This window comes from Neurospora tetraspora (genome assembly GCF_033439725.1).
Source record: "Neurospora tetraspora strain CBS 560.94 chromosome Unknown B0H65scaffold_9, whole genome shotgun sequence".
NCBI lineage: Eukaryota > Fungi > Ascomycota > Sordariomycetes > Sordariales > Sordariaceae > Neurospora > Neurospora tetraspora.
The window spans coordinates 437,602-465,584 of NW_026944391.1; the positions used below are offsets into that span (position 1 = coordinate 437,602).

At 52.8% G+C, this 27,983-nt stretch overlaps 10 protein-coding genes across 10 annotated transcripts; 3 read left to right on the plus strand and 7 right to left on the minus strand.

The window, feature by feature from the left end:
- Nucleotides 1-246: 246 nt before the first annotated feature.
- B0H65DRAFT_479872 (nuclear pore protein 84/107) lies at nt 247-3,912 on the plus strand. Its single transcript, XM_062827549.1, has 5 exons — nt 247-623; nt 695-2,846; nt 2,896-3,181; nt 3,237-3,346; nt 3,412-3,912. Exons 1-5 carry the CDS (start codon nt 609-611, stop codon nt 3,735-3,737), a joined length of 2,889 nt encoding a protein of 962 aa, XP_062676950.1. The 5' UTR covers nt 247-608; the 3' UTR covers nt 3,738-3,912.
- Nucleotides 3,913-3,954: 42 nt separating this feature from the next.
- On the minus strand, nt 3,955-5,024 carry B0H65DRAFT_332433 (uncharacterized protein). Its single transcript, XM_062823523.1, has 4 exons — nt 4,577-5,024; nt 4,440-4,496; nt 4,232-4,350; nt 3,955-4,178 (listed from the first exon to the last, which is right to left on the minus strand). The coding sequence occupies exons 1-4, from the start codon at nt 4,792-4,794 to the stop codon at nt 4,066-4,068; spliced, it is 507 nt and encodes a 168-aa protein (XP_062676951.1). The 5' UTR covers nt 4,795-5,024; the 3' UTR covers nt 3,955-4,065.
- B0H65DRAFT_479876 (DNA glycosylase) lies at nt 4,994-6,779 on the minus strand. Its single transcript, XM_062827550.1, has 2 exons — nt 5,362-6,779; nt 4,994-5,282 (listed from the first exon to the last, which is right to left on the minus strand). Exons 1-2 carry the CDS (start codon nt 6,675-6,677, stop codon nt 5,123-5,125), a joined length of 1,476 nt encoding a protein of 491 aa, XP_062676952.1. The 5' UTR covers nt 6,678-6,779; the 3' UTR covers nt 4,994-5,122.
- A 1,201-nt stretch (nt 6,780-7,980) lies between these two features.
- B0H65DRAFT_436381 (cytochrome c1, mitochondrial precursor) lies at nt 7,981-9,433 on the minus strand (the record flags this gene model as incomplete). The annotated part of the gene is made up of 4 exons (XM_062825242.1): nt 7,981-8,653; nt 8,746-8,808; nt 8,957-9,111; nt 9,359-9,433. 4 exons carry the CDS (start codon nt 9,431-9,433, stop codon nt 7,981-7,983), a joined length of 966 nt encoding a protein of 321 aa, XP_062676953.1.
- A 1,086-nt stretch (nt 9,434-10,519) lies between these two features.
- B0H65DRAFT_479886 (uncharacterized protein) lies at nt 10,520-11,842 on the minus strand. The gene is made up of 3 exons (XM_062827551.1): nt 11,706-11,842; nt 11,572-11,632; nt 10,520-11,505 (listed from the first exon to the last, which is right to left on the minus strand). The coding sequence occupies exons 1-3, from the start codon at nt 11,709-11,711 to the stop codon at nt 10,574-10,576; spliced, it is 999 nt and encodes a 332-aa protein (XP_062676954.1). The 5' UTR covers nt 11,712-11,842; the 3' UTR covers nt 10,520-10,573.
- An 862-nt stretch (nt 11,843-12,704) lies between these two features.
- Nucleotides 12,705-13,911, minus strand: B0H65DRAFT_332628 (FAR-17a/AIG1-like protein). The gene is made up of 3 exons (XM_062823524.1): nt 13,304-13,911; nt 13,063-13,218; nt 12,705-12,968 (listed from the first exon to the last, which is right to left on the minus strand). The coding sequence occupies exons 1-3, from the start codon at nt 13,675-13,677 to the stop codon at nt 12,797-12,799; spliced, it is 702 nt and encodes a 233-aa protein (XP_062676955.1). The 5' UTR covers nt 13,678-13,911; the 3' UTR covers nt 12,705-12,796.
- Nucleotides 13,912-14,237: 326 nt separating this feature from the next.
- On the plus strand, nt 14,238-16,297 carry B0H65DRAFT_446504 (uncharacterized protein; the record flags this gene model as incomplete). The annotated part of the gene is made up of 3 exons (XM_062825798.1): nt 14,238-14,331; nt 14,423-16,089; nt 16,160-16,297. 3 exons carry the CDS (start codon nt 14,238-14,240, stop codon nt 16,295-16,297), a joined length of 1,899 nt encoding a protein of 632 aa, XP_062676956.1.
- On the minus strand, nt 16,260-21,520 carry B0H65DRAFT_583040 (uncharacterized protein; the record flags this gene model as incomplete). The annotated part of the gene is made up of 6 exons (XM_062830868.1): nt 16,260-17,689; nt 17,753-18,556; nt 18,638-18,917; nt 18,969-19,036; nt 19,094-20,734; nt 20,799-21,520. The coding sequence occupies 6 exons, from the start codon at nt 21,518-21,520 to the stop codon at nt 16,531-16,533; spliced, it is 4,674 nt and encodes a 1,557-aa protein (XP_062676957.1). The 3' UTR covers nt 16,260-16,530.
- Nucleotides 21,521-22,206: 686 nt separating this feature from the next.
- Nucleotides 22,207-23,957, minus strand: B0H65DRAFT_561399 (uncharacterized protein). Its single transcript, XM_062830170.1, has 2 exons — nt 23,494-23,957; nt 22,207-23,422 (listed from the first exon to the last, which is right to left on the minus strand). Exons 1-2 carry the CDS (start codon nt 23,519-23,521, stop codon nt 22,548-22,550), a joined length of 903 nt encoding a protein of 300 aa, XP_062676958.1. The 5' UTR covers nt 23,522-23,957; the 3' UTR covers nt 22,207-22,547.
- Nucleotides 23,958-25,622: 1,665 nt separating this feature from the next.
- On the plus strand, nt 25,623-27,917 carry B0H65DRAFT_479896 (uncharacterized protein). The gene has a single exon (XM_062827552.1). It carries the CDS (start codon nt 26,042-26,044, stop codon nt 26,645-26,647), a length of 606 nt encoding a protein of 201 aa, XP_062676959.1. The 5' UTR covers nt 25,623-26,041; the 3' UTR covers nt 26,648-27,917.
- The last annotated feature ends 66 nt before the right edge of the window (nt 27,918-27,983 follow it).

Genomic DNA, 27,983 nt, shown 5'->3' on the forward strand with positions numbered 1-27,983 from the left:
TTGTAAGGAAAAAAAGAAGAAGAAAAGAGCAAAGAAATTTTTTGGGTCCGTCGCTTTTTGTATCATTTTCGTGCACAGGTGGAGGGGCCTGAGTTTGGGTGGAGTTGATAGGTCTTGGCATAGAGGCCCACAATCTGCCGGCCGCAGATCCCAGTCCGGCCCTTTGAGCCGCAATGGAACGCGTCGTGCGGACGGCAAGCAAGTTGCTAGCGGCAGCTGGAGCTTCGACGTGTGCTTGGAATTTCCATAACGTGAATTATTACAGCATGAATTACCTTTCTTTACATAGGCGCATACAGAACTAGACCTATTCACTACACAAATCGGAAGCTACCTCGTGCTCCCATCAGGCACCTGTATAAACAACCCCAGCATTGATTGATCAAAGTCCCCGAAAGTGGGACGTCATCTTGCCCAACCGGTCTTTCTTTCGGGAAGGAGCTGTCAACGAACGGGTGGACAAAGTACGGCATGGAATGCGATTGAAAGGCAGCAGCAATCCGCCCTCCCCCACCAAGAACCCGCGACGCGCCTACCAAACAGTCCTTACAGAATCACGCCAATCCACCATTTGAACCTCGTGTATACGGAAACGACCAAGGGCGAAAATGGCACCCACAGTTGTGAGCAGCATCCCATCCTTCTATACGCCGACGCCGCAGTGTTCATTTCTTCTGATACGCAGTTGCTGCAGGACCCTTCCGTCACCTCAGACGCTAGCTTTTCTTTTGCCTCGAAAAGCGAAAGCCCAGATCTAGGTTCGATCATCGCGGAGCTTCCAATGCCCAAAACCAGCTGGCTGCTAACACTACATGCGCACCCAGGACTTATACCCCCTCCCATGGCCCAACAGCCGTCACCATACCGGCAAACCGTCATCCGAGCCGGCGATGAAGTCGAGTTCTTTTCGGGAGAGCTAGACCGCCACCTCACCGACCTCAGAGGAACCACAGAAGAGAAGCGCGCCCAGGTCTTCAAGCTCGTCGACTCCTACCATGAATACACGAGGAAAAGGGCGGATCGACTCCGCGAGCGCCAGCAACGCAAACTCACCCATCGCGAAAACGAGATGGACATCGACGATAACGAAACCGACGACCTCACCGTAAACTTCGACGAAGAATATCGGAAAGCAGAAGAGGAGGCGCAAACATGGGATCTCCTTCGGCGCATGCTGCCACTGGAATATGGCCAAGACGAAACATCTCAGTTGAAGCAACACACAAAACCATCCATACAGTCACGAAACCAATGGTGGAACGATTTCATGCTGTCCGACTCGTTGGCAAGGGAACAAAAGGTCGTGTTAGAGTGGCTTCAAAGCAGTGCAAGCCAGGGACCGCCAGTAGACGACATTGTGAGCCACCTTCAGGAGAGCGCAGAGAGGGGTGACATCGTTGCCCATGGCTGGCTTCATACTCGCACCAAGATCAAGTTGCAGAAGAGCGTGAACGGTTACCAAGGACCGCTTGACCCCAGGGCGTTTGGCTTTGCCGAATCACATCTCAGCTCCAACACGCTTGTCACCCAGCTCGATCCCGACGCTATCACACGGCAGGCTCGCAAGTTGGAAACCCAGGATGACTTTTTCGAGCGCGCCATTTGGTTGGGCTGCTTTGAGATGCTACGTCGTGGCTACTCAATGGCTGAGATTCGAGAATGGTGCGCTGTGAGGACGGAGCTATGGAGAGCTGCGACTCTTGCGCCCCTACCGCTTGCGAACCCGGAAGACGAGGACCAGCCGGACTTTGACCCGCGTTCGCTCGTTCTATGGAGGCGGATGTGCTTTTCCACCGCTCGGGATGGTGGAACTAGTGATTATGACCGGGCGGTCTATGGCCTGCTGGCCGGTGACATCGCGAGTGTAGAGAAGGTGTGCGAAACGTGGGATGACCTGCTATTTTCTCACTACAACGCTCTACTTCGAACGCGGTTCGACTCGTATTTGGTCAAGCACGGCGGAGACGAGGCTGCTAGGGTCGCCCAACAGTTCCCTGCTTTCAACGCTGTTTTGCATCACGGAGATCCGCATTCGGTCAGCAAGAGGCTCGTTACCTTGCTCGAGACGGATTCGAGGACGAGCACCGAAGCTACAAGGCCATCCAAGGCACTGCAGGGTGCCATTGTTGCGCATGAACTCGGCCGTTATTTGACTAATCAGGGACTCGTCCTGGCGAAGCACGCAAATCAACGATCAAAGTCCAACTTGATCCCTCCAGTTGACCTGCAAGTCCCAGATGACCTTACTCACCCTAAATACTTCAACCTGTCGGACCACAACAGCCTCCGTGTGCTCAGTCACGTTCTCATCATTTTCTCTACTCTCAACAGGCTCAGCGAGACCCGTATTATTTCCGATGTCCGTCAAGAGGCCATGGAGAACATTATCGCAGCCTATATCAGCTACCTTCGCCTCGCCAATCTGGAGGAAATGATACCTCTTTATTGCTCCAAGCTACACGGGCAGCGCGTATACGAGGCGCTTAGCCGAAATCTTATCCATATTCTTGACAACGATGCACGGAGGGTGCAGATTTCCATTATGAACAGACTAGGCATCAGTGTCTCGGAGTTTGTCAAGAGGCAACCCGAGGTTTTCCTCAGCGATGTTAACGACCTTCTACAGCCTTGCGAGGCAAAGGGGAAGTTCAAGGTGCTGGAGGACGGCCCGGCGACACTGAAGTACGGCCGCATAGTGAAGCCGGATTTCTTTGGTGACGACGAGGCAGAAGAATTTGATCGAGAAGAGGGACATATTATTTGCTCTTTGGAATGGCTCATGTTGACCGACGATTTGTTTGTGGAGACATGCACATATGTCATCAGGGCCTACAAGTATTTCCTAAGTGAGTACTTTCCATTATTGTATTGCAGCAGGTTGCTAACATTCTCCAGAACGCGCACGCTTGCGTGCTGCCCGTGCCCTTTTTCAGAGGGTACCAGGCCGAGAGATCATCCGGCGGAAGACCGGAATCCTGGTCGGGGGAGAAGAGGACGATGGCAGTATCGGATGGTTTGCCGAGTTCGCGGCGAGTGAGCTTCCAGAAGAGTTGCTTGCGCTGTACGGTGGTGACAAAGAGGCGGTGATCACCCAAGTACGAAATATGTGGGAGCTCGAGTGTCTTGTCAAGGCTCTGGACTCAATGGAGACCTTGTCCTCTTTGGCAGGTCTCGCCAGGGAGTAAGTATATCCATTGACAACGATTTGGCGTCCATTACTAACAAAATATTCTTAGGGACAGCACCAACTCCCGCGAAATGTGGCAGCATACGAGCAAGGAAGTCCGCGCGGCCAAGGCATGCATGCAACCGGTACTTAAGGGGTGGTTGCTGGAAACTATTCGACGTAAGTTCACACTGGTTTTTTCCCATCCTCGGTAGGGATTTTTTTCTAACGTGCGTTCGCATCAGCCGATCCCGACTTCCAAGCTCTTCGTGAGGCCTACATCCCAGAGACGGTGCTGGCTCTCGTTAGCTCTTTGCACTTTGCGGGTGCCACTCTTTCGCGCGACTACTTGCTCGAGTGCATGGAGCTGGCTGCGGTTGTCGCCGAGAAATCATCAGCCGTATCTCAGGAATTCGTCAAGTCTGGCAGGATGAAGGAGCTCGTAGAGGCATTTGCCTCATGCAGCAAGGCACTCGCTATTTTTGCGAGCGAGAAGAAGGCCACCTCTAAAGAAACAAAGAAGATCAGGGAGCATGGCTGGACTCGAGAACTCTGGTCTGTCAAGCCATAGGGTGCCTTTGCTTTGCGAAGAAGCTCGAGATGATCCAGTGCCCTTTCTTTGGTGGGCTTGGAGAGTCTAGACATGCCCGAAAGACGCTTGAATACTGTACGAATCATGATGGATTAGAAAGTTTGAGGCTGGGCTGCAGGTGGAATAATGGGATTAGAGGAAGTCACTATGGAATCATATGTATCATACGGATGGCGTTGCGAGGAATGCGCCTGCGAAGGACAGACTTTGCATGACGATAAAATGTGTTTAAGAAGCATCAATTTAGCGATAGTCTTACAAAGTACGAGTCGCGCATCCAATGGGACTCTTGCAGGTCTACAGGTAGTCAAAGGAACAACAGAGTGTGGTTTGACGATGAAGGAGGGGGACCATCCCATGACTTGTTCCCCATGTGGTTGTAACAACCCGCGCACCCATCCACATTGTACAGGGTAGTGTCTGTTGTGATATGGTTAGATTATACATGAACGTAAGGTGAACATTGAACTTACTCAAGTCAAGCGTGCTATTGTGTAGTACATGCGCCATGTCCGGGCATAGACAGTTCAGAAAGATGGTATGGTGGTTGTTGAAGATTCTGCAGTCACGGCAAGCCTTGGTGTAGTTTCCGCTAAATGAGAAAGAGCAAGACGGTTAGTATAAAAATCGTCTCGTAGGATGGAAACTGCTCAAGTAGATCCTTGGACCACGGTGCCTTACGTATCATAACTCTCCAAGGTCCCATTTCTGTTTCCTACGCAGAAGTTGAGATCCAGCCTATGATCGACGCAGCATGGAGCACGTTAGAATCATAACCACTCTAAATGGAACAAGTGGAATATGCGAAGGCGGCTTACCAAGTGTAGTTGTACCCGAAAATGGCAACGTCGTCGTTCAGACAGTTGCACCCAAGCCAGTGACCGTCGCGCAGACTTGCGCCTGTGAAGATGCAGTTTTTGGCATATCCTCCATTCGGATGCTGTTGCGCAGAGACAGACATGAAGCTGCTTGTAAGCAACGTGAGGACGGTGATACCGCGGAGGGCAGATGAGGCGAGGCGTGTGATGCTTGTCATGGTGAGCGCGGATGTTTCTGGGAACCGTGGGGAGTTGAATAGAGGGGACGAATCTGCGAATATCAAAGTAAATTCTCCGGAAGTAGGCCAGGAACTCGACGATAGATAAGTACTGTATTGAACCAGAGGCGAGGAAGAGGGTCGCTTCAAATATCACCAGACATTGACAAGGCAGGTGCCTTCCCGAGTGAAAAACTTGCGCATCATCTGGCCCTCGTCTGACAAGAGGTAATTCAGGGGAAGGTACAACCGGCCCAACAGTGAGAAGAATTTCATCAGTTGGACTTCAATTCCACAGATGTTTGCCAACCCAGGACACCGGAGTGTTTCAAGATACATCAGCGTTCTCTTCCCTCTTTCCATCCAATATCACCAAACCACCACATTCATCATAGCCAACCCGTCCTTCATCCACCGCCTTCCGCATCTCCTCACGCAGAGGCTCTCGCTCACCAGTTATCGGATCCCACTCCCATCCCTCGCGCATCCTATTTGTAGCGATTTCGTTAATAATCAACGACCTGGAAGAGAAGATGAAAAGCAAAAGAAAGCCAACAAAAAACGTACCACATCCACCGCAAACACGCTCTCAGCTCCTTATCCCGTGGCAGAACCCGCATCCATTCGGGTTGAAACTCCGGAGGACCACCCTTCCCCTTCCAGTCCTCTGCCCGACCCAGTAACTTATCCCGACAAAAGATCCGCCACGAGTCCAGAGCGTACGGACCCTGGGTGAGATGGCCGATTTCCCAGGCCGATCCGATGGCATGTTCTTTGGCTAGTTTGATGGCGTTGTTGGTATCATAACCACCACCATCATCATCGACTCCTCCCCGTGACACGTTCCCATTATAGAAAAAATCATCAGGCTCACCCCCAAACTCCTCTCCCACCTTAACCCCCCTCGCATCCCCCAGTCTCGGATAATTCCTCACCCCGTACCTCTTTTCCTTACACGGCGGACACTCGATCCACATCCTTGCATACTTTTGTATGACAGAGCAACGATTGACTGAAAGCCCCAAAGGACGGATGAGGTTGATAATCTCAGCGGGATCCGCATCCGCGAGCGCCGAGGGAGTGGGAAAGCGATCCATTAGTTGGCGGAAAAGAGGGATTGCTATTGTACCCCGGACTTTGATGAGGAAGGTTACGGCTATGAGTAGACGGAAGGGGTCGGATGCTAGTTCTTCTTGGACTAATCCGAAGCTGGGGGCGGAGAGGGGAGGGATGGGGAGGCGGGAGATGCCGGGTGGTGGACGGGACTTTTTGGTTGGGGATCTGGTCTTGTATGGGGAGGTTTTTGATAGCGGGTGTGGTATCCCTTTGCTCGGTGGTTTCGGTGAGGGTGGTGGTTCACTGAAAAAGGGCGATTTGTAGGTGCGCTTTCTAGTGATCCTCACCTTAGCTGGTGGAAGAGATTCGTCGGAAGTTAAGATGTGTGCTGCCGATACATCGCCAAAGGCGGCGTCGAGGATCTCGTTAGGAGACGAGGGTGAAGCAGGACTACACTGGGAACTTTGCGTGTCGGGGTAACCTGGTTCATCTGGTAACTTCGAGTGTTCGATGTCGGCGTCTTCGATTAAACTGGAATTCTTGCCTTCTGATTCTCCGTCGCCTTGAATAGCCTCAGCTGGGCGGTGGACAACAGTCACCAACTGAGTCGGCGATGCCATGTTCACCTCCTCCCGATTCGGCTCGTCACGCTTTACTGCTTTTCCAGCATACCCAGAGACACTAGTCTCCCGTCGAACCCTCGTCCCTCGTCTGCTTGTCTTCGCAGTATCATCCTCTGCCCAAAATTGCGAGACATTCTTCCCCACTGTCGCCTTCTTCCTTACTCTCTTACTTCCGAAACCTCTCCCAGCTTTCGCCGATGACATCTCTTCTTCTTTCCCACCACCAATTTTCCTCCTCTTCCCCAGAACACTCCCAGCCACAACAGCACAAGTGTCCCCATCATCAAGCAACCACCCTCCCACCCCCCTCCTCTTCATAACCATATCCAAAAACGGCAACAAGCACAGCTCATCATCCCTCACATTTTGCCTCACCACACTTTCCAGCCGTGATGATGATTTCCGACCTCGACCCTGATTCTGCTCTCCACGCTCTCGCTCTCGCTTCAACCTCAAAGCCCGATAAGCAGCTTGTTCCCTCAAGGAATTGGCACAAGCCATCATCATCTCCCATTCCTCCATTCCACGCATGAGACTCAGCTCCCGGAGTTTGCGGACTTCAACTGGCGGGGCGAGGCCCGAGGTGAGCAACGAGGCGAGGAAGTCTCGGTCTTGGGAGGAGGAGTTGATGTCGAGGCCATTGAGGATGTCGTGGGCGAGGGCTGGAGGTATGGCGTTGGTGTCTGGTGGGGGGCGAGGGGCCTGCTGTGATTGGGATTGGGATTGTTTTGATGATGATGATGGCATTTTGTTGCTGATTGTTTGTGATTGGGGGTATAATTGGTGGTCCATGTGTGGTTTCAAGCACCGTTGAAGTTGAGTTGAGCTTGAAGAAATGCCTACGGTGAGTTCGGAGCCAAGGTGAGGAGGTTGTTTGTGAGGTGAGTGAATGGCAAGGGGGGAGAAGAGACGGCAAATCAAAATGCCAAGCCAGGGGCATCCTCTGTGCTACTTCGTACTGATTATTGCCGTGATTCGGCGAGAGAAATACTTCAACATCGATAAATGAAAAGGGGAGAATCTTCAAGCGCATACCGTCTTTACCCTCTCCTACTCAAGGCGTACATTATGATGTAGCCGACAAAGAATGTTTGGACGCTTGGCACCTGTTAAGAATGCCGATGCCGTACTTCCCGTATCCTAATCCACTCACACGCAAGCTCGGCTTTACCGTCATACTCATACCATTATACATTGTTTGACATAGGAAATAACGTCTAGGTTGTATTTGAGACCAGAAAATTTGATTTATACACTCTACGACCATCTTCATGTTCAACCCACGCCGCACGTCCCCGCATTGCCCATGGCTACCGATAGCGCCCCTGCCCATTCCTTGTTTTGTTTGCTCTTTCTGACCGACGCGCAAGAGGAACACGGGGAAGCAAAATTTCGGCAGCAATAGTATATGATACATACACAAAAAAAGAGGGGGAAAAGCACGAACGTCTCACAACGGTTATTGTGTGAATGTCATGACTTTGCCCTTTGTTGTGGCAATGCTAAATTAGTGGCGGGTAGCGGACTCCTTGGGGGGATCGTAGACGATCTTCCTCGACTTGAGCCAAGCCCACTTGTAACGCTTAACATAGACGCTCAAGGCAGTGAGCACAGAGGTGACAACCAGAACCTTCATACCCATGCGCTTGCGGTCGTCCATCTCGGGCTCAGCAGCCCAGTTGAGGAACTCAACAACATCCTTGGCCATCTGGGAGGTGGAGGCGGGGGTCTCATCCTCGTAGTCGACAAGGCCGTCGTAGAGGACACGGGCCATGGCGATACCGGTACCGGGGAAGTAGGGGTTGAAGTTGAGGCCGGCGCCAACTTGAGCACCAGCGGGAGGCTCATCGGGGTAGCCGGTAAGGAGGGAGAAGATGTAGTCGCAGCCACCGTGGCGGGCCTTGACAATCAAGCTGAGATCGGGAGGAAGGGCACCGTTGTTGGCGAAACGGGCGGCCTCATCGTTCTTGTAGGGATCGGGGAGGTAGTCGGAAAGCTTGCCGGGGCGCTTCTCGATCTCGCCCTGGTCGTTGGGCTCGGTGTCGTACTCGTTCTCCTCGGCGAGAGCCTTGGCCTCATCGACGGTCAAGATGGTGCCGACAAGAGCGCGGTAGGGGACTCTGCTGAGAGAGTGGCACGAGGCGCAGACCTCACGGTACACCTGGAAACCTCTGCGGAGACTGCGGTCGGGCAAAAACAAGGTCGTGAGCTAGATGGTCATTTTGAAGGGGAGGCGCGGCCTCGGATAGGCTCGGTGGGGGTGGTTGCTTACGCCTGGTGATCGAAGGTCTTGAACCACTGCTGGTGGACCCAGGGGTAGTGGGTAGCATGGAGACTGCGTCAACGGTAAGCCTCGTGTCACTCCATGCCCAAATTCAAGCTAACAGTCGAGCTCGGTCGTATATGCCTCAGAAGCCATGAGGCAGACCTCGGTCCAACGGCTAGAGCGGGGCGGGTGGTCGGATCGATCGTAGGGGACTCACCCTTCCTCAGCCGGAGTCATGGCGGAAGCGGATCCATAGAGATGCTGGTACCAGGCGATCGAGCCGACGGCGACGGCGGTGGCAGCGGCGGCAGCGATGTTCAGGCGGAGGGGAGACTCGGCAGCGGCGCCGGAGCTCTGGGTGGAAGCCGAACGCTGCCGGGCACGTCCGTTAGCTTTCCTCGAGGAGCGCGAGAGTGTTCATGAAGGAGACAAGACAGGATGGCTCGGCCGGGGCGGGGACGGTCGCGCGACTAGGCCCCGGGCCGGGAGCTCGCAGTAGGTGGACGGTAGCTCAAGCCGGCCCAGGCCCGGCCGGTCGAGTGGCGATGCGGCCGAGAACTGGGCGTTGGAGGGGCATTTGGACGAGGACGAGAGAGTTGTCGAAGCAATCGAGACGAACCTTGGCAAATTTGAAGGCGCCATTTTTCGCGCTGGCAAAGGTGCGCGTCGAGCGCAGGCAGGTCCTCGCCAGCATGGTGGGCAAGCTGAGCGAAGCTTTAGGAAAGTATCGCGGGTTCGGGGGACAAGGCCAATTGGGTTGGCGAAGTCGGTGACAGTATCAGGTCTGGCGGGCGGGAGGTCGAGCAGGTCCGTCCAGGTGCAAGGTCGGTCGATTCCCTTCACGTAGCGTCGTAGGTAGGACCGTAGGTTTCTTGAATTTCGGGAATCTTAGGAACACTGGCCATCTGATTGGCTGGGCCAATCACCGTGCAGCCTTTCGAGCTTGCACTTCCCCTCGGCCCCGGCCGATGGATTTTCCGCACTAATTTACCTCATTCTGCCCGCGGGCCTCAGCACTCACCCGACTCTGCGAGCACTCAAGCACTCCAGACCTCAGCGTCATCTGGGCACAGCTGGAGCTGGGCATCAGCAGCATCAATCCAGCCAGCCAGCGTTGTCCCAAATCAAAAACGTCCAAGCTCCCGCCGCCGCCGCCGTCCGCCCCTCCTTCCATCTTCAGCTCTCACGGCGACCCAGCGTGGCTCAAGCCGGGGAAAAGCTGCCAAGAAAAAGTTTTGAAGCTATCCATGTACCACATACGTATGCGTAATCGCAGGTGAAGCTCGACTTTCGTCACCAAGGCTATCACGGTTTCACACCACCACATCACCACAATTGCGACCAAACAAAAGGCAACGCAAAACTGTAGTCGAACATGGATGATTATGGATATTATCATCAGAAACATCAAAGTGATTAAATGAGATGCAAACCCTTTTGAAAACTCTATTGTCTCAATAACCACCCTCCAGATGCATTAACACACGCTCTTTATGAAAACACACCACATGCAGAAAATGTCAACTTTTGTATCCCCATCCCCGCGCCAGCATATATTAGGTATCCCTCACGTGGGATCCGTGAAAAGCCATCAAATGACCCGTGAACCATAAAGCAAACAAGACCAAGAAATGACATGACTTAGGCAGTGGCGTTCTTGCCCAGGACCTCCCTCCTCTTCTTGACGGCCTGCGCAAGAGTGTCGAGAGTGGCGACAGTATCCTCCCAGCCAATGCAAGCATCAGTGATACTGAGACCGTACTTGAGGCCACACTTGCCTTCCTTGGGCACCTTCTGGTTACCTGTACGTTTTGTTAGCAAACAGCTTCATCGTCTACGAAGCTCTATGCCGAGGAAACTTACCCTCATTGATGTTGCTCTCAATCATGACACCCATGATACCGGTCTCGCCATTCTCAAGTTGTTGCGCAATCTCGGCGGCGACCTTGGGCTGGTTCTTGTGGTCCTTGTTCGAGTTGCCGTGGCTGCAGTCAACCATCAGGCGCTGGCGCAAGCCACTCTTCTCCAGCGCGGCCTTGGCCTCGGCGATACTCTTCGCATCGTAGTTGGTGCCCTTGGTACCGCCACGGAGGATGACGAAGCAGTCCTCATTGCCAACGGTTCCGACGATGGCAACGACACCGGGCTTGGTGACGGACAAGAAGTGATGGGGGTGTCTGACAGCACCAATGGCATCAATGGCGACACCCAGGGTACCGTCAGTGCCGTTCTTGAAGCCGACGGGGAAACTGAGACCGCTAGCCAACTCGCGGTGGAGCTGGGATTCGGTGGTGCGAGCACCGACAGCGCCGACGCTCAACATATCGGCGAGGAACTGCGGGCTGATAGTATCCAACATCTCGCTAGCGAGGGGCATGCCCTTGGAAGTGAGGTCGACGAATAACTGTCTGCTCAGGCGCAAACCCTTGTTGATCTGGAAGCTGTTGTCGATATCGGGGTCGTTGATCAGGCCCTTCCAGCCAACGGTCGTCCGGGGCTTCTCGAGGTAGGATCGCATGACGATCAGCAGCTCATCCTTGTGCTTCTCCTTCTCCTTGAGCAGCAAATCGCAGTACTCGAGCGCGGCCTTGGGATCGTGGATGGAGCAGGGGCCGATGACTACTAGTAGCCTCTCCTTCTCGTCGGTGCCATTGACAATGTCGACAACCTCCTTGCGGCTGTTGATGACGGTCTGCTTCGACTCGGCGGTCTGGGGGATCTCGTGTTGGAGCAGGTCGGGAGGGGTCAGCGGGTTGTAGCCGCGAACTGGATTAACAGTAAGTATAATAAAAGGCAAATATTCCACATTGAATCAGAGAGGATGATACTTACTGCGCCAATCCTCGCTTTCGGCCTGGTTGCCGACATTGCGGTTCTCAATGTAGAAATGTTGCTAAAGGTTCGACATGTGAGTCAATCCAACCTAAACACAGGCGTGGGGCTCTGTCTAAGTGGACATTACGTACCGACATGTTGAGGACTTGCGACTTTCTATGTGCCGTGGAACAAGATGAAAACGGGAACTAAGGAGGACCCCTCGACTTTTAACCAAACGAAAATAAAACAAATATTATGAGTCAAAGAACGGAACTAGCCAAGAAACCATCAACTTTTATTTTTCAGCGCTGCCGTGGTGGCGGCAAGGGGACTCGACAGCTCCTGTCCAATGTCAACCTGCAATGACACCACACTCCCCTCAGAAGTACCCGATACTCGTGGTTGGACACGATCCCAATGCAAGTGCAAGTAGCGATACCCGGGCAGGACTGTTGGCAGCGCTAGGGGTCGCCGTTGGACGCCCTACCCATTGTGGGTCAGCCGCGTGGGGTCAAAGCAAGAGAAAGCCGAGGCCGATCAAGGAACACCAAGTTCAAGCTATCGACACAAGAGGAATTCGAAAATGCAAGGCTATTTTGTCATGGAAATCGGGTGCAACAACAACAGAGCCTCATATTTTTTTTAAAGGAGGACATCAAAGGTCTGAGTAGATGGTAAGAGCGACACCGAGTTCGTACATCAAGGCCTCGACCTGGGTAGAGGTAGCTCCCGCCAGCAGGGCAGTGACGGATATGGCCGTGTAAGAGTCAGACACGGAGCTATCCATATCCACCGTGTAAACCAATGGCAAAACCCCCGAATGGTGAGCTCTCGTTCAAGGGCGAGTGATATTCAGGGACAATATTCACAATCTTCCATATTATGGCTCATGCTCACGAAATAGTGATCCTTCATCCTCTTGTGGAGAGACACGCCGGTGTTATTGGCCGGCCCCATGCAATGGATGGTCCGTCACCATGGAACAGTTGTGGAAGGAATATGGAAGGATTTGCATGCATACGTTCGGCCTTGCTCCTCCTCCTCCTCAGCCTCTGACGTGAACGCTTGCCCATGATAATGATAACCTCAAGTATATGCTCCGGGCAAGCCGACCGGGTGACGAAGCCAGACGCCCTTTGATACTTGGCGGAGGACCCACTCAGTCCGATTATCGGCGCCTGGGCACCGGCGAGCTCGCTTTTGGATGTTCTTCACAACGACAACCGACTGTTTACAATACCTACTCGTCTTTGAGGGGGTGCAAAGCATCATTTTTGAACTTGTCGATGCCGTTGATCTTGCCATAGACCCACTTCAAAGCCATTGTGCTACCCGTCATCAACAGCGCCGAAAAGGTAAACAACAGGACTCGCTGCCAGGTGTTGAGAATTTCGAAAATCGGGTACGGATACCTATCAAAGCAGTTAGACATCTGGACGAATCTCAAGGGTGGCAAGGAATTGTATGCAGGTTTTCCCCAAGGTCTCTGCTTCATCTCGTCCTTACCATCCGTTCTTCGAGAAGCAGAGTTCAACCCAGCCCCAGTAAAGGAATGCTATGGTCATACTGATAGTCATGGCACCGTATCCTCTGACCGTCCACGGGGGGCTCAGGAGCATCAAATCCAGCGTCAGCATGACGGCCGGCATGGCATGGAATCCTCTGTTGATATTTTGTTAGCCACAACACCAATCACACCAGTCTGGCACACAACCGATAGATGACGGCTACGGTGGGTTTCTCATACACATCTGGGAGAACGGGAATGGCCATGTCGGGCGGCACAACCAGGTTCTTATTAATGGCACAAATGCCCCAGTAAAGGGTGCTTATGAGAACGGCCAAGGGCGCAGAACAGACCGAGAGGACATTCTTGATCCTGAACAGGCTCGGGTTCAGGGTCAGATCCGCAAGCAAGCCAACTGCAAACGTGACAAGTGCTAGACCCAGGCCAATGATGGTCAGGAACTTGAACTCTCCTCCAAACCCGAGGTGAAGCTCCCGCGGAAACAGCCGCAGGTAGCTGAAGCTCGCCATGAATGAAGCCATGCCCAGTAAGTGTATGAGGGCGGAAAGACTCCGCGATGGAGAGGCGACACGCTGCAAGGGATGCCTAGACATGGTTGCGCGGTAGTGAAGAGTATATGCGAAACGGTAGAAGGAAGAATAAAGAATGAGTTGGGTCGAAACCGATATTTGAGGAATGTCTTCAGCGAAAGACGAAGTACAAGTGTTCAAGAAAAGAGACAGAAAACATGTCTCAGATGCTAAATAATGATCAGGAAGGAAAACGCAGAAAACCTGCTTTCACGTGCTGGGGTGAGGCGATCGATAACCGATCGTGCCGGTCTCCCGTCAGCTTTGGACGTTGTTTCATTTTCAATCGCATTTGGCTCACCTACCCTGGAGAAACAGCTTGAGGCCCCCACTTTAAACCTCCCGCTGGCAGGACACGCAGGAACCGCCGATCTGTGCCTAGAATTATAGTGGCCCGTCCCGTGTCGCGACAGCATCCCGTTCCATCTAATCTTTACGCCCCTTCGCGCCACGATCACATCCTCTATCCATCTCCAGGCGCAAGCGACTACCGTGTTTCTTGAAGACACTCGAGGCTCCTAGGATAACCTTTCCAACATTCCAGCCAAGTCTGTCCAATCGAATACCGCCGACCGAACATCAAAATGGAATCGAATAAGCCAGAAGATGACGTCAAGTCGAACAAGCGCACGCATGAAGAATTCACAGAGGGCGTTACACTGGACGGTTCTGGAGATGGTAAGTAGTCCTGACCCTTTTCCCATCACCCGAATTGCCCGTCACAACCATCCTGGATTCCAAGAGCTGACAACGGCGCGTTACCATGCAGATAGCTCGTCCGACGATGATATGGGCCCCCAGCTGCCCTCGGCCGAGGCGCCCAAGAAGAAGCGCCGCGTTCTTCCCTACGAGAAGCTGTACCTGAAGGCCATGCCCAAGTCCGCCCGGTATTCCAAGTCTTTGATGCACAAGGAACAATTGACGTTCCTCACGATGACGCCTATCACCGACTTCTTGATCACCACTTCGATCGATGGCGTCGTCAAGTTCTGGAAGAAGGTCACCGGAGAAATCGAGTTCGTCAAAGAGTACAAGGCTCACCTCGGCGAAATCAAGTCTGTTTCCGTGAGCCAGGATGGTCGCAGCTTTGCTACAGCCGGTGCCGACAAGACCATTAAGCTGTTCGACGTCAATGCCTTCGATCTTCTCGCCGTTCTCCAACTCGACTACGTACCGAAATGTGTCTGCTGGGTGCACAAGAAGGGTGCCCCTCTGCCCATCCTAGCAGTTTCCGAGGAGGAGAAGCCTGTTATCCATCTTTATGACGGGCGTGGTCAGCAAGAAAAGCCGTTCCATACCATCAGTGGATTGCACCGGAGTCCAGTAGGCATCATGGCTTTCAACGACAGATTCGACTGCGTGGTGTCAGCCGACGACGGGGGCATGGTGGAATATTGGCAGCCGAGTGGTTCGTACGAGAAACCCGATACGGTCTTCAAGTTCAAGAGCGCAACAAACCTGTTCGAGTTCAAGAAGGCAAAGGCTGTGCCAACGTCCCTCACGCTTTCTCCTGACGGCAACCGATTCGTCACCGTCTCGTTCCCAGATCGCAAGATCCGCATCTTCGACTTTGCTTCCGGAAAACTACAACGCACATACGACGAATCTCTCAAGGTTGTGGAGGAAATGCAGCAGGCTGGTACCGCACTACAGAAGCTTGACGCCGTAGAGTTCGGCCGCCGCATCGCGCAAGAAAGGGAAATTGAGTCGTCAGCACTACGGAACAAGTTCAACGTTGTCTTTGACGAATCAGGACACTTCATCCTCTACGGTTCCTATCTGGGTATCAAAGTCCTCAACACCTACACCAACCAGGTCGCCAAGGTGTACGGCAAGGAGGAAGGGTTCAGACCCCTTACCCTAGCGATTTACCAAGGCCAGCCTCAGAAAAAGGGCGTGACAACAGTTGCCATGGCAGCATCTGCCAACCCACTTCTACAGGAATCGGAGACAAGAGACCCGATGCTAATAGCGACCGGCGTGGGCAAGGTTCGCTTCTACATGTTCACAAACGACCAAGAAATCTCCAAGTCGACCAGAGACGTCCAGAACGAGAAGCCAACCGTTTTGGGAGGACCCAAGAAGGTGGAACAGAAGAAGGCGGCCGAGACAGGGACGTCAGCCGTTATCCATACCACCTACGGCGACATTCACATCAGGCTTTTCCCGGATGCCGCCCCCAAGGCTGTGGAAAACTTTGTTACGCATGCCAAACGTGGCTACTACAACAACACCATCTTCCACCGTGTAATACGCAAGTTCATGATTCAAGGTGGTGATCCTCTTGGTGACGGAACAGGCGGCGAGAGTATATGGGGCAAAGAGTTCGAGGATGAGTTTAGCAGCTTGAAGCACGACAAGCCTTATACGGTCAGCATGGCGAACGCTGGTCCCAATACTAACGGCAGTCAGTTCTTCATTACGACAGAAAAGACGGTAAGCTACTGTTCCTTTAAGCTCGGATCATTCCCCTCCCAGTACAGCCCAATGCTAACCTAAAGAATAGCCATGGCTTGACAACAAGCACACCATCTTCGGTCGCGGTGTCCAGGGGTTGGATGTCATTCACCGCATCGAGAACGTTAAGACGCATAAGGACAAGCCAGTGGAGGACATCAAGATCCTTAACATAGACATTATGTAATGTCTAGCGTGATACACAGCATCACCAATTTTACAAAATTAATCAGTCGCGGAATATATAGTATTCAACATGGCAAAGCTGTATAAGGCAACGCTAATTCACGGAACCCCCCACCAGTCTCATCAGCTACCCAAAGATTCTGAATTTCCCTTCAGTTTCCTTCTCGTGCTCGGTTCCTTCCCAACCTTTTACTTGCCCAACTGTGCGGATGCCTTATCCCTAGACTTCTGTCTTCACGAACTCCCCCCAAGAATCATCTCCACCAACCTATCCCGTTCCGCACTTTTCTTCACCAGCCCCCAAAACGTACTCATCTCGCCTTCTTCCCCATCCTCCCCCGAACCTTCATCATCCCCAAAATACTCACTACTACCTACACTCCTCTCCGCCACCCTCTCACCGTGCTCACCAGCACCAGCACCACCACCCTCCTCCTCTCCATACCCCTCCCTTTCCGCCCTCCGCCCATCCCTATCCCACTCAATCCCTCTCCTCACCAACTCACCCGGCGCCCCAAACTCCACCACCCGCCCCTTATCCAGCACCAGCACTTTATCAAAATCCGCCACCGTCGACAGCCGATGGGCAATCACCAGCACCGTGGTGCCCTGCCCCTCAATGCACTCGCGCAGCGAACGCTGGATGGCCGCGTCGGTCGCCTGGTCGATGGCCGACGTGGCCTCGTCCAAAACCATGATGTTGGGGCGGGTGAGCAAAGCGCGCGCGAGGCAGACGAGCTGCCGCTGGCCTTGCGAGAGGTTGGAGCCGCCTGTGGTGATGGGGTGGGAGAGGTTGGTGAAGGGGTTGACGCGGTGGTTACCCGTGGTGTTGGTATTGGCGGTGCTGGCGGTTGTGGAGATGGCGGAGATGGCTGGGGAGGGGGGGAGTGGGAGGAGAAGGGCGGGAAGGGTTACGGGTGGTGGGGAGAGGGGTTCTTCTTCTTCTTCTGGTGCTGAGGGCTCGGGCTCGGCTGTGGGGGGGTGTTCGACTTCGGGGAGGGAGGTGACGGGTGTTGGATCTTCGGGAGGGGGATCGAAGGTGAGGAGGTCGAGGGGGTCGTTGTCGTTGGTGTCGAGAACGAAAGGGGTGATTTGGACGCGGTTGTCGCCGAGGGTGTGGATGTCGTCGAACATGTCGACTTCTTCGAGCGCGGGCTCGACTGTGATATCGACGGTTGGGGGAACAACAACAGGTGCCAGGAGCGGTGTGGTGGCGGCTGTGTTTGGGTGGGTAGAGACGGCTGTGCTGGGACCCATCACCGGTGTATAAACTGATGGTGGGTAACTCATATTGCTGTAGGTTGAACCGATTAGGTTGACACGTCGTAGGGCGTCGTATATCTCTGTGTCGTCTAGACGGCCTTCCATATCTAGGTTGGAACGTAGGGTGCCTCTGTTGACCAAATGCATCAGTATCAAATTGATTTGAGAAAAGAAGTCAACTTCATATGCTTACGAGAACAGGAATGGATCCTGGGGGATAATGACGAGGCTCTTTCGCAGCTGTGTCAGCTTCAAGGTGGAAATATCGAGGCCGTCAATGCGGATTGAGCCTCTGCTGGGTTCCAGAAGACGGAAAAGAACAGAAGCAAGCGTTGACTTGCCCGCGCCTGTCCGCCCAACGATCCCAACCCGCTCGCCAGCTCCAACACGGAAGTTGAGATCAGACAAGACAGGCGGAAGATGGCGGGCATACGAGGCAGTGAGGTTCTCGACTTCGATTCTCCCCTCGGCCGGCCAGGCCGCAGGGGCGTCCAGACCCTGTTCACTTTCACGCTCAACCTCGATGTACTCCAACACCCTCTCGCACGAGTTGAATCCCAATTCCAGCGCAGCCACGGCCTCCAGCAGAGACGTGAGCGCAGACGTGTAACGGAAGGCAAAAGACAAGCTGAATCCCGCGAGCGCAGCGTCCACACCACCCAATGCCACGGCACTGGCCACGACAGTGACAAAGACGGCGCCGAGCATGCCCATGCGGAAACCCATCCATCTCTTCAGGAGCTGCTGCGCCCAGTTCGCAGAGCTGTTGGCGTCGATCAGTTGGTACAAGTTGTTGGTGTAGGACTGTGTGCGTTTGAAGGCGCGAATGGTCGTTAGCCCGGACAGCACGGAGCTGAATTGGTCGTAGATCGGGGAGTTGGAGACGGACTTGAGGCGTTTGACTTCCCTGGCGACGTGTATGAAGTTGCTCGCGATGTATACGTAGAGGGCGAAGAGAAGTATGACGAAGAAGAGGATTGATAGCGAGACGGAGGAACTGTGTAGAGTCAGCTGATTAGCTGAACCTATTTTGTCCCTCTGGTATGCCAATGATGTAAGAATAGACGGGGATACATACCATGTTACGACGATGATCATCAGGAGGACGGCTGCTTGTAGGAACGTAAACGTCGGGGTGGCCAGCGGTTTATCGACGACTGACATGTCCGAGGTGAAGCGGTTGATAAGGCGACCTGCCGGTACGGTCTCAATCCATCTAATGGGCGCCCGGAGGATTGCATGTGTGAGCTGTTGAAACAGCTTCCTCGAGGCTCTCATTCCGATGAGGGTGAAGGCAACATCGCGGGCGATTTGAGAAACACCGACGAGGAAGCAAACTAGAGCATATGTTGAGATCCCTGTGACATCGAGTTAGTTAACAGATTGACCAGAGGGGTCTTTAAACTTACAAAAGCGAATGCTGAGCTTGGAGGTCCAGGGCATATGATGGTCAGCAGCGTATCCAAAAGTCAGCTGACTGTACGTTTGGTGATAGTGAGCCGAGGACGACGTTTGGGAATTGGCTTCAACGAACGCAGCCCTTTGAGCAAGCTCCTTGAGACTCCAGGTACGAACAATACCCAGACCGTGACCAACAAAGAGCACAGCCATGCCTAGAGCCCAGTTCAGGGCACCACCGCTGGCCTTATAGTATGCCTTGTACACGTCCCATTTGACCCATCCAACAGCTCTCTTTTCCTCGCCAGTTTGTCTCCTCTCAATAACCCTTGTGGTCGAACTGGAAGACGAGCTTGCTCCGTTGTCAGGTCTAGCCCATGGTAGGCTACCAGGCTCAAATACCGCAGTCGTAGGTGTCAAGTTCTGGGTTTCGGGAGCCTTGTACACAACAGACTTGAGGCGCCCGCCCCTGAGACGCACCAGACAGCTGGCGTACGGGCGAACAAGATCGACATGATGGGTCGCTAGAATTCTGGTCCTTCCGACGGCCAACTCTCCCGTGAGCGCCTCCTCGACTATCAACCTGCTCACATGCGTGTCGACAGCGCTCAGGATATTATCCATGACGATAATGCCGGCACGCGAGTACAGGGCGCGGCCGAGGGCTATTCTCCATCTCTGCCCGCCGGACAGCGAAACGCCTTTGGGTCCGACTTCTGTTTGGTCACCATCAACCAAAAGATGCAAATCTTTCTCCAGGGCGCAAGCGCAAAGAACTTTTCGGTAGCGGAGGCGGTTGAACTTCAGGCCAAAGAGGATGTTGTCCCTGACCGTGCCGCTTTCAATCCAAGGGGTCTGGGACACAAAGCAGGTCAGGGAGGGTATAATCCAGGTTTGGTCTCGGATATTCTCGTCGTCACTCGGCTCCGGTGCGGAAGGAACGTAGATGTCGCCCGCTATGAGCTTGACTTCGCCTACGATTGCTGCGAGGAGGAGGCTTTTGCCGGAGCCGGTCTTGCCCGCGATGACGCTGAGCTCACCAGGCGGGAACCTCACGTTAATATCTTTGAGTATCGAATGTGCTCCTCGAGGCGACGCCTGAGCATCTCCGACCTCATCGGTATCTTCAGGTCGGGGCCAAGCCACGGTAGCGTCCTCGAAAGCGACCAAACTCCCTGGCATAGTGACCTCTTGCTTGTCAAGACGGCCAAAGTATTTGTCCAGTCTTGAGACACTTGCCCACGCTTCAACTAGGTTGACTTGCACCTTTCGCAAAAGCGTTACTGCATCATCCAGCTGGTCAAACAACCCGAGGGCCGTGAAGATGACCGACGCTTTGATATGGGACCCTTGTTGCCACACATAGACCGTGAAGGTAACGCTGGCCAGCAACAGAGGTGCAATGTTGACGGTGAAGAAGATGAGGCACTTCCCAAGTGCCACCCTCCAGTACTGCTTGAGCTCATCGTCTCTGCTTGCCAGGATCTTGTCCTCCCAAAAGTCTTCAAGGGCCGAGTACCGGATCTGGCGCATTCCCAGCAACGCCTCGGCCAGCAAGTGCGCTTTGAAATCTCGGACTCGCATCAAACCAAAGTTCTGGTCTCGTTGCTTCCTTGACAGGTGGAGATTGAGGGGGATGGCTAGACTGGCAGCACTAAGTCCAGACAGGACAGGTAACCATCCCATCAAGCGGATAAGGAAGGCGCTGGCGAGAGCAAGCTTGAAAGCGGCCATGGGCAGGTCGCTGTTGCATTGACAAAAGTTGGTGACGCGAGAACTGCATCAGGTGGTGTTAGAAGAACTGTGTATAGATGTGAAAATGGCAGGTGTATGTCACTCACCTGTCAACCTTTAACAGGTTGTAGGCCGATTGTCCCTTCTCCCCATCCTTCTTCTTTTTGGGTTTCAGCATAGCGTCCGGCTGGCCGTTACCGTCTTGCCCTGGACTGACGGTATCGTACTGCTTGAGAGCTTTGGCAAACACCAGAGTCTGCACCAACGACTCAAGGGGAATATCCATTCTGCTTTCGGTAATCCATTTCAGCCAATTCGTGGCACCAACTTGCAGTGCCTGTGTAAGAAACAAAGCAAGTGCCCAGACCAGCAACATGGGGTCTTTGGGCGAGTGCTGCTGGGTTCCCTTTTCTATCTTGGAAATGAAGTTGTAGAGCACGATCTGGGGAAATATCGACAAGATGGCTATCAACAAGGCCAATGCCCATTGACGTGCCAAGTTGCGCGCATTGAACCTGAGCAGTTGTTGCCAGAAACGGCCCGGCTTTTTGTTTTCGGTGAAATTTTGCTGGATATTCTCTGAACGCGTGATGAACTCTAACCTGGGCAGATCTGCCGTTCCCAGTTGCCTCTCCTCTGCGGCCTTGAAGATGTTGAGGTTCCAGGAGAACGACAGCAGAGAAAGTAGTGACACCGCCTTTTGTTGGTCAACAAGCTGTTCCTTATGGTAGATATCTGGGCGTCGAGGAAATGAAGCAAAGGCCACTACCACAATGAGAACCGAGAAAAGTTGAATGCCGTGGAGAATCGCCAATGTCTTGCTGTGCATGTCTCTGCCGATGAGCAACCCGATCACTTGGAAGCCGTGGTTGAAGGACAGCAAGCCTGTCAGAAGTAATGAAGAGATCAAGCCGAGTATGGTCATATGAAATCTTGTTCGGTAGTGGCTTTTGGGCGGAAGAAAGGCGCATTGCAAATACAAAAGGCCCTAAACAATTGCGTTAAACTCTTTTGACTCTTGTTCAACCTTGATGAGTAGGTACATACAGCCAATACTATCTCTCCCCATGATGATAGCCTGGGTGTGTCCAAAACTAATGCTTGTGCATAGACCATTCTGGAGCCTTTAAAATTCAAGTAGGCCATCAGTTCGACCGTAATGGATGCTCCTAGATTTATCAGCACCCCTAACCAAAGCGTGAGCATAGAGCGGAAATCCCTAAAGGCCTTAGTCGATGCCTCTGTTGCTTCACCATTCCGGTCTTGATAGTGTGCTGTACCGGCCACATCTCCACCAACTGGCTCATATCCTCTTGCAAGACTCCTCTTCCTGGCCAGCAGGTGTTTGAGTGTCGGGACTGTAAGAATTGCAACCAAGACGGGTATTCCTATGTTAACCACGCCTGGGAAAGGGGGACTAATCAGCATCCTGAAGTTATATGATATGGGTTTGTGGGTTTGCTCAGTGGAGATATAGACTGTCGTATCTTGTGAGAACAGAGCCAAGGTAGCAGGTGATATTAATAAACTTTTCATTACGCCAGGCTATGCTACTTATTTTCTCGGAGTGAATGGATAGTATCGATACCATTCACTATCCGAGTGTAATACCAATTGGATCTTCTAGGAATGTATCGACGATGTGGATCTCCGGTGGGAGTTGAATCAAACCGATGTTATCAAGAGGTGTCGTTGTGAATGTCGATACCTTTCTCATCCCACCTATCCTTCCTCAAACAACCGAGTCCCACGCCGTTCAGGTTGTCTTCTTCACCCTTCCTCATGAACCAGGGCCCATGATAATACAACGTCGACTCATCCGGATTCTCTTTTGGTGACTGACCACGGTCTTCGACTTAGCCGCTGACAACAGTTCCCATGTTGGGATGCAGCGTTTGACCACTGAAAGCGCTGCTATCTTCGCTTGCCAAGAAGACCACTGCAGTAGCAACCTCACTTGGCTGAGCAGGACGACCCAAGGGGGTGGATCCGAACTGCTTCTGGTTCTCATCCTTCATGGTAGATGGGATGAGAGGTGTCACAACGGGTCCAGGGGCAACAGCGTTGACGCGGATACCGTTGGGAGCCTGCTGATTGCTCAGACCGCGGGTGAAGGCCACGATTGCGCCCTTGGTGGAAGTGTAATCGAGAAGGTCGGGACGACCGACGTAGGCGTTGATGCTGGCGTTGTTGATAATGGTGCTTCCGCGCTTCATGTGTGGCAGAGAATACTTGGCCAAGTAGAAGTAAGGGTGAATGTTGGTGTTGAAGGTGTTGATCCACTGGTCTTCTGAAAGGTCCTTGATGTCATCGACTACCATCTGGTAGGCGGCGTTGTTGAAGAGGATGTCGATTTGGCCGTTGAAGATCTTGACAGCCTCGTCAACCAGCTTCTTGCAGTTCTCCCTGTCGCGAAGATCCGTAGAGACCAAGTAGCACTTCTGACCGTACGCCTCGACCCTTCTCTTGGTTTCCTGCGCATCCTCCTCCTCTTCGGGAAGATATGCGATGAGTGAGTCGGCTCCCTCCATGGCAAAGAGGATGGCGCTTGCGCGGCCAATGCCAGAGTCGCCTCCGGTGATGATAGCCTTCTTGCCCTTGAGCTTGCCGGCAGCGCGGTACTTCTGGCTCTTCCCGTCAGCGGTTGGAATCTCATCCCACAGAGGCTGCGGGTTCGGCATCTCGGTTTCCTTGCCGGGGAAGCTCTGATGAGAGACCGGGATCCTGTGGCCTATCGCCGAAAAAGATGAGTGTGTCAGAGCATGTTCGTACATCAAGTCGATGCTCATGGAAGAAACTCACCACTCTCGAATTGTCCCTTGTCCGTCATTTTGTCCGATATCTGGTGATTCAGCTAGAGTTTTCGGGTTGGGTTCCTCGGTTGATTTTCTCGGTGACTGATTGCAGAGAGTTGAAGTAATTCAGGTGTTTGGAGGATATGAATCAATTAGAGGAGTGTTTGAAAATGCGTTTTCACTTTTATAGATCACATCGTGAGCTTTTGTTTACTTATGTGCCTATGACGTATTGGCCTGTTGCTGGAAGAGACCGAAGTCAATATCGATGACGACATCAAAGGGTCATCGCTAATCGGATGAACAGCCAAGTGCTGCACCGCGCCTGTCGTTTTACCGCCTTCGGCAGTCCTCAAATGTGTAGGTGTGCGGTAAGGCGTAGCTTCCCGTTCGTGTCGCATCTCGATGGGAAAGAGAGCCAAGAGAGCCAAGAGAGCGCGAGACTTGAAATCAAGAAGCAGGTACGAGTAGAACAGACCCACCGGTGCTGTTATGACTAGTGATCGATAGGAACCGAAAAAATGACATTCTTACCTTTCCTGACGATTTTCTGAAAATTACGCTAATTCAAGGCCCGTGCATGAGTCCGTGCACGCCCGCCAAAGCAGCCTGCCATGCCTGTCAAGCCGGTGCTCAGGGGTGGCATACGGTACCCAAAACACTGGACAGCCATCACGTGTACGGTAAGCTACGAAAGTATCGCCATTTTTGCATGAATCTGACGGTAAATTTCGTAACTGACAACGGACAGGTCCCGTCAGACCGATGGACCACTAGTTATGACGGGAGACAGTGGGCACTTTGGCCCCACGCGGGATGACCCGGAGCTTGCACGCCGTGTGTGCCCCACTCCGCCGCTTCCACGAACGGGACTTGGCATTTGACCAGCCCCGCTTTTCATTCCCGACGTTACACTCCCCGGGCTGACCGGGTGCGGGTTTCGGGTCCGAGAGGAACAACAGCTGCATCGAAGAAGACAGTCAACATTAATTAGTCTATGTAACGAGTCAGCCTGCGCCGGATCCGCACCAAGATGTTTCTGCTTTGTTCCCTTTGCTTATTCCCGTGTCACTTTCACCCCATTCATTTTTCCGACTTGGTCAACGCTGCCTATTTCAGTATCCCCAGACCCCGAAAAGCGGACATGTCCCCCTATTCTCCATATCATTCTGAGCTTCCGCCCACGTATTCAACACATCCCTTTCCTCATAAGTGAGAAACTCTACCGGTTCTTCTTCCTAGACCCCGCTCCAGTCCAATGCGTTAGCTTGTGCGGCCAATTCCGCGTGTTTTTCTGCTACGGCCACTCGAGTTCTTTCCCATCGCCTGATAAGATGGACGATCAAGTGTGAAGGTGGCAGATGAGGTGGGAGGCAGAGATGGGTGCGGATGCGATTTAGGATGGAGAGGCCGGTTGGGGAGAGGTAGTGAGGGTGAAGTGTGGAGGGTGATGAGAGAGTGATGGAGGAAGATGAGGAGGATGATGGCAGGTGAGAAGAGGATGAGGAAGAGGAAGAAGATAGCCAGAAACTCTGCGAGTCCGATGAGTCGTTTGTGTTATCTTTTTTTGTTGTTGTCTGCTCGTCGGAATTGGGCCCGGCGTGGAAAGCGGCAGAGTATGCCTCATATGTTGCCTGTTCAGGTTCAGCAATATCCGAATCCTGTGTAAAGTCCTTCGGTTGTTCGGCGAATGGAGGATGAGACCTGAGTGGATCGGGGATGTTGCAACCACGAAAAACATCAAATTTAGTGGGAATGGTGATAAGTTGCTCGGTGGCTCGCTTGCGCATATCTCTTTACCTATTTCAGGTTGCCCTGGGCGTCTCTTCCCAGTTACACGCCCAATGCGGCGGAACTTGGGCACCGGCGTGCATCCCATAACAGAAATTTCGAATGGGTACTTGTCGGGTTGCCCATTCACTCTGCGAGGCCCTTATTCCTGTTTGACAGATTGACGAGCCTTCGAGTTGAAGTGGCCGAGTGATAATAGCGTTGCACGCAAACGTCTTTGGTGGATGGTTTTTGTTATGTATTTCTTAGTCGACCAGTAATTACGTACGTTTTTTCCCCCCAGCACAGCCTCTGTTTATTAAGTGGCTTCATTGTCCTCATGCCTGTTAAGGGCGTAAGTTTGATGGATAACAAAGGTGGTGAAGTGTCATAGAGACCAAGAGGCTGCCTTTAAACCTCCCTGAAAATTCGGTTGCTTAACCCACGTAATGCGGATCGAACAATGGATAACCCCAGATTCAGGATTTGAAACAACTCTCTTGTTCTGGAATATCTTCTTATGACGACAAAGTAATTGTCCACTTCTAAAAATGTATGTGGTCAAAGGACAGGTCTTTGATCCGGGCGTAGTTCTTTGTCATCGGTATCTGTTGACAGATGCTCTAGGGCGCTATAAAACAAATCATATTCTTCGTCAGCAAAGTTGCTGGACATAATCTGGTCAATGATATACGTCCCTCTATACCGTCCATTACCTCAAAGTCATCCCACGTTACCTCGACCTCGTCTCCTTTTACTTTACCCCTACGAACATTCAGGCGAGAATGAAACTCACCAAGGCCCTTAATGACAACCCTATCCAAGGATCTCTAGCAGTCTGGACTTGTTCTACCCCTTGCTGTCAACACAAAGAACGTGAGATACAAAAAAGCCGCCGAAGGCGAGACACTGACGAGCCAAAGGGATGGCGCCTGTTCTTCCTCTCCTCTCATTGGAAGAAGCCGTGCGAGATCGTTCAGAGCATCAAAACCAGCCGGTGCATAGTCTGCCAGATGCGCGACAGGATGTTAGAGAACGAGGCCCGGAGAAAGGCCACCTTGGCAGCCAAGAGCTACGGCTGGACTGTCTTGGAGCAGAAGCAGCGTAAACAACGCCGAAAAAATACCGACAACAACAACAACAACAACAACAGCAACAATAATCGTGGCAGAAGTGCCAAGTGCTCAAGCTCTTACGGGCTGTACGGGGAAGTACTACAAATGCTGCCTATTGAGAAGTTCAACAGATATGTGAAGGGCCGTCCAACCTCGATGATAGCTCACGAGTCGAAGCGGGATATTCACCGAATCTCGCCGACGGCGCGACGCCGACCACCACTCCCGAAGCTTTCTCTTGTCATTCCAGGTGGAGGAGGAAGAGTAGCACGCTGAAACGTACCATTGGTATATCCCATCTCGCCAATGTCCACCGTCCACGATCCGCGTTCTCCACCCCCATATGAGGAGTGTCTTTCTCCGCTTTCTGAGTCGGGTGAGGGGATACCTCGGGCTGTAGAAGAATACAGCTGCCTGAAGGTTAGATCAGGCGTCTGAAGCGTCGTTTGATCCACGTAGTCGTAGTCTAGAGCCGAGAACAAGCAAGCGGCTTCGTCGAAAATCCACAATAGGTTTATATCATAGATGTCCTGTAACGTCAATGGATGGCGAGTCCCGTTCTCTCCCCCTGCCGTGTGTGAGACGTTTATTTTCCATCCGTCATCCAATGGTCTCGATCAAGGCAGGGATGATTTAGAGTTAGCCGGTCGCTAAATGCTAGACCACGATCTGCCGTTGACGAGATCGAAGCCTTGCCGGCGTATTAATCGTGTACTAGTAGCGAGCGGTGGGGGTTGGATCTAGGTAACCACAATGTGTATCTCGAGGCTTCCAGTTTTTCTCTGCTCTCATTCGTCAATACATATGCATGCCCTTAAATCTCTGCAAGCGGCTTCGTCAGTGGTGAACATATGTGCATATCACAGCATACGTATGCCTGTAAACTGGACGGCTGTAAGGTGTATGTGTCCTGATGTAGGTACGTATGTACATAGACCGGATGACAGGGCCTTGGTGTCCTACACATGTCGTGAAGCCCAACTCGATGATAGTCCATAGGGCTGAAGGGTGCTGGGTGGGGTATAGTATCATCATGGTGGAGGAGATCATAACGGGGTGAAGCTTGCGCTCACAACCCCCCCTGCGCCAATCAGCTTCATGATGTGGCTTAACCGCGGCGTGCAGCCTCCAGATCATCCCAGAGGTAGAAGCTCAGCCCGCCAGTTCGTCAATTCTGCAGTTTCCAAGATGGCTGGTCTGGGGAAGGAACTACACATTGAACCACCCGAACCCCCGTAGCCAATGTCTGAATGTAGACAGAGAGCATCTTGTCAAAGAAGGCCCACAGTAACGACAATGACGGGAAAGAACTGGAAAGCCGTACGATAATGATCGTCTGTGAGTCAATGCCCGACCTGTCCTCTTCATCTCTCTCAGGCTGGGGGGCAAAGGTTTCGAGACGCAGCGGCTCAGATTGGGGGCCCATTTCCTCCCCTGTCCGTTTAGCGTTCTCGATATGCAAAGTTCTACTGGGGCAGATTTACATGAGACGATGTTGCGCAGACACACACAATGATTGGATGGCACTAGGAAACTTGGGACCGTCAGCAAATCAGACTCGGAACTTCTCACAGGGGCGGACATCCTATTTGGGACGCCGACTTTCGTGCCC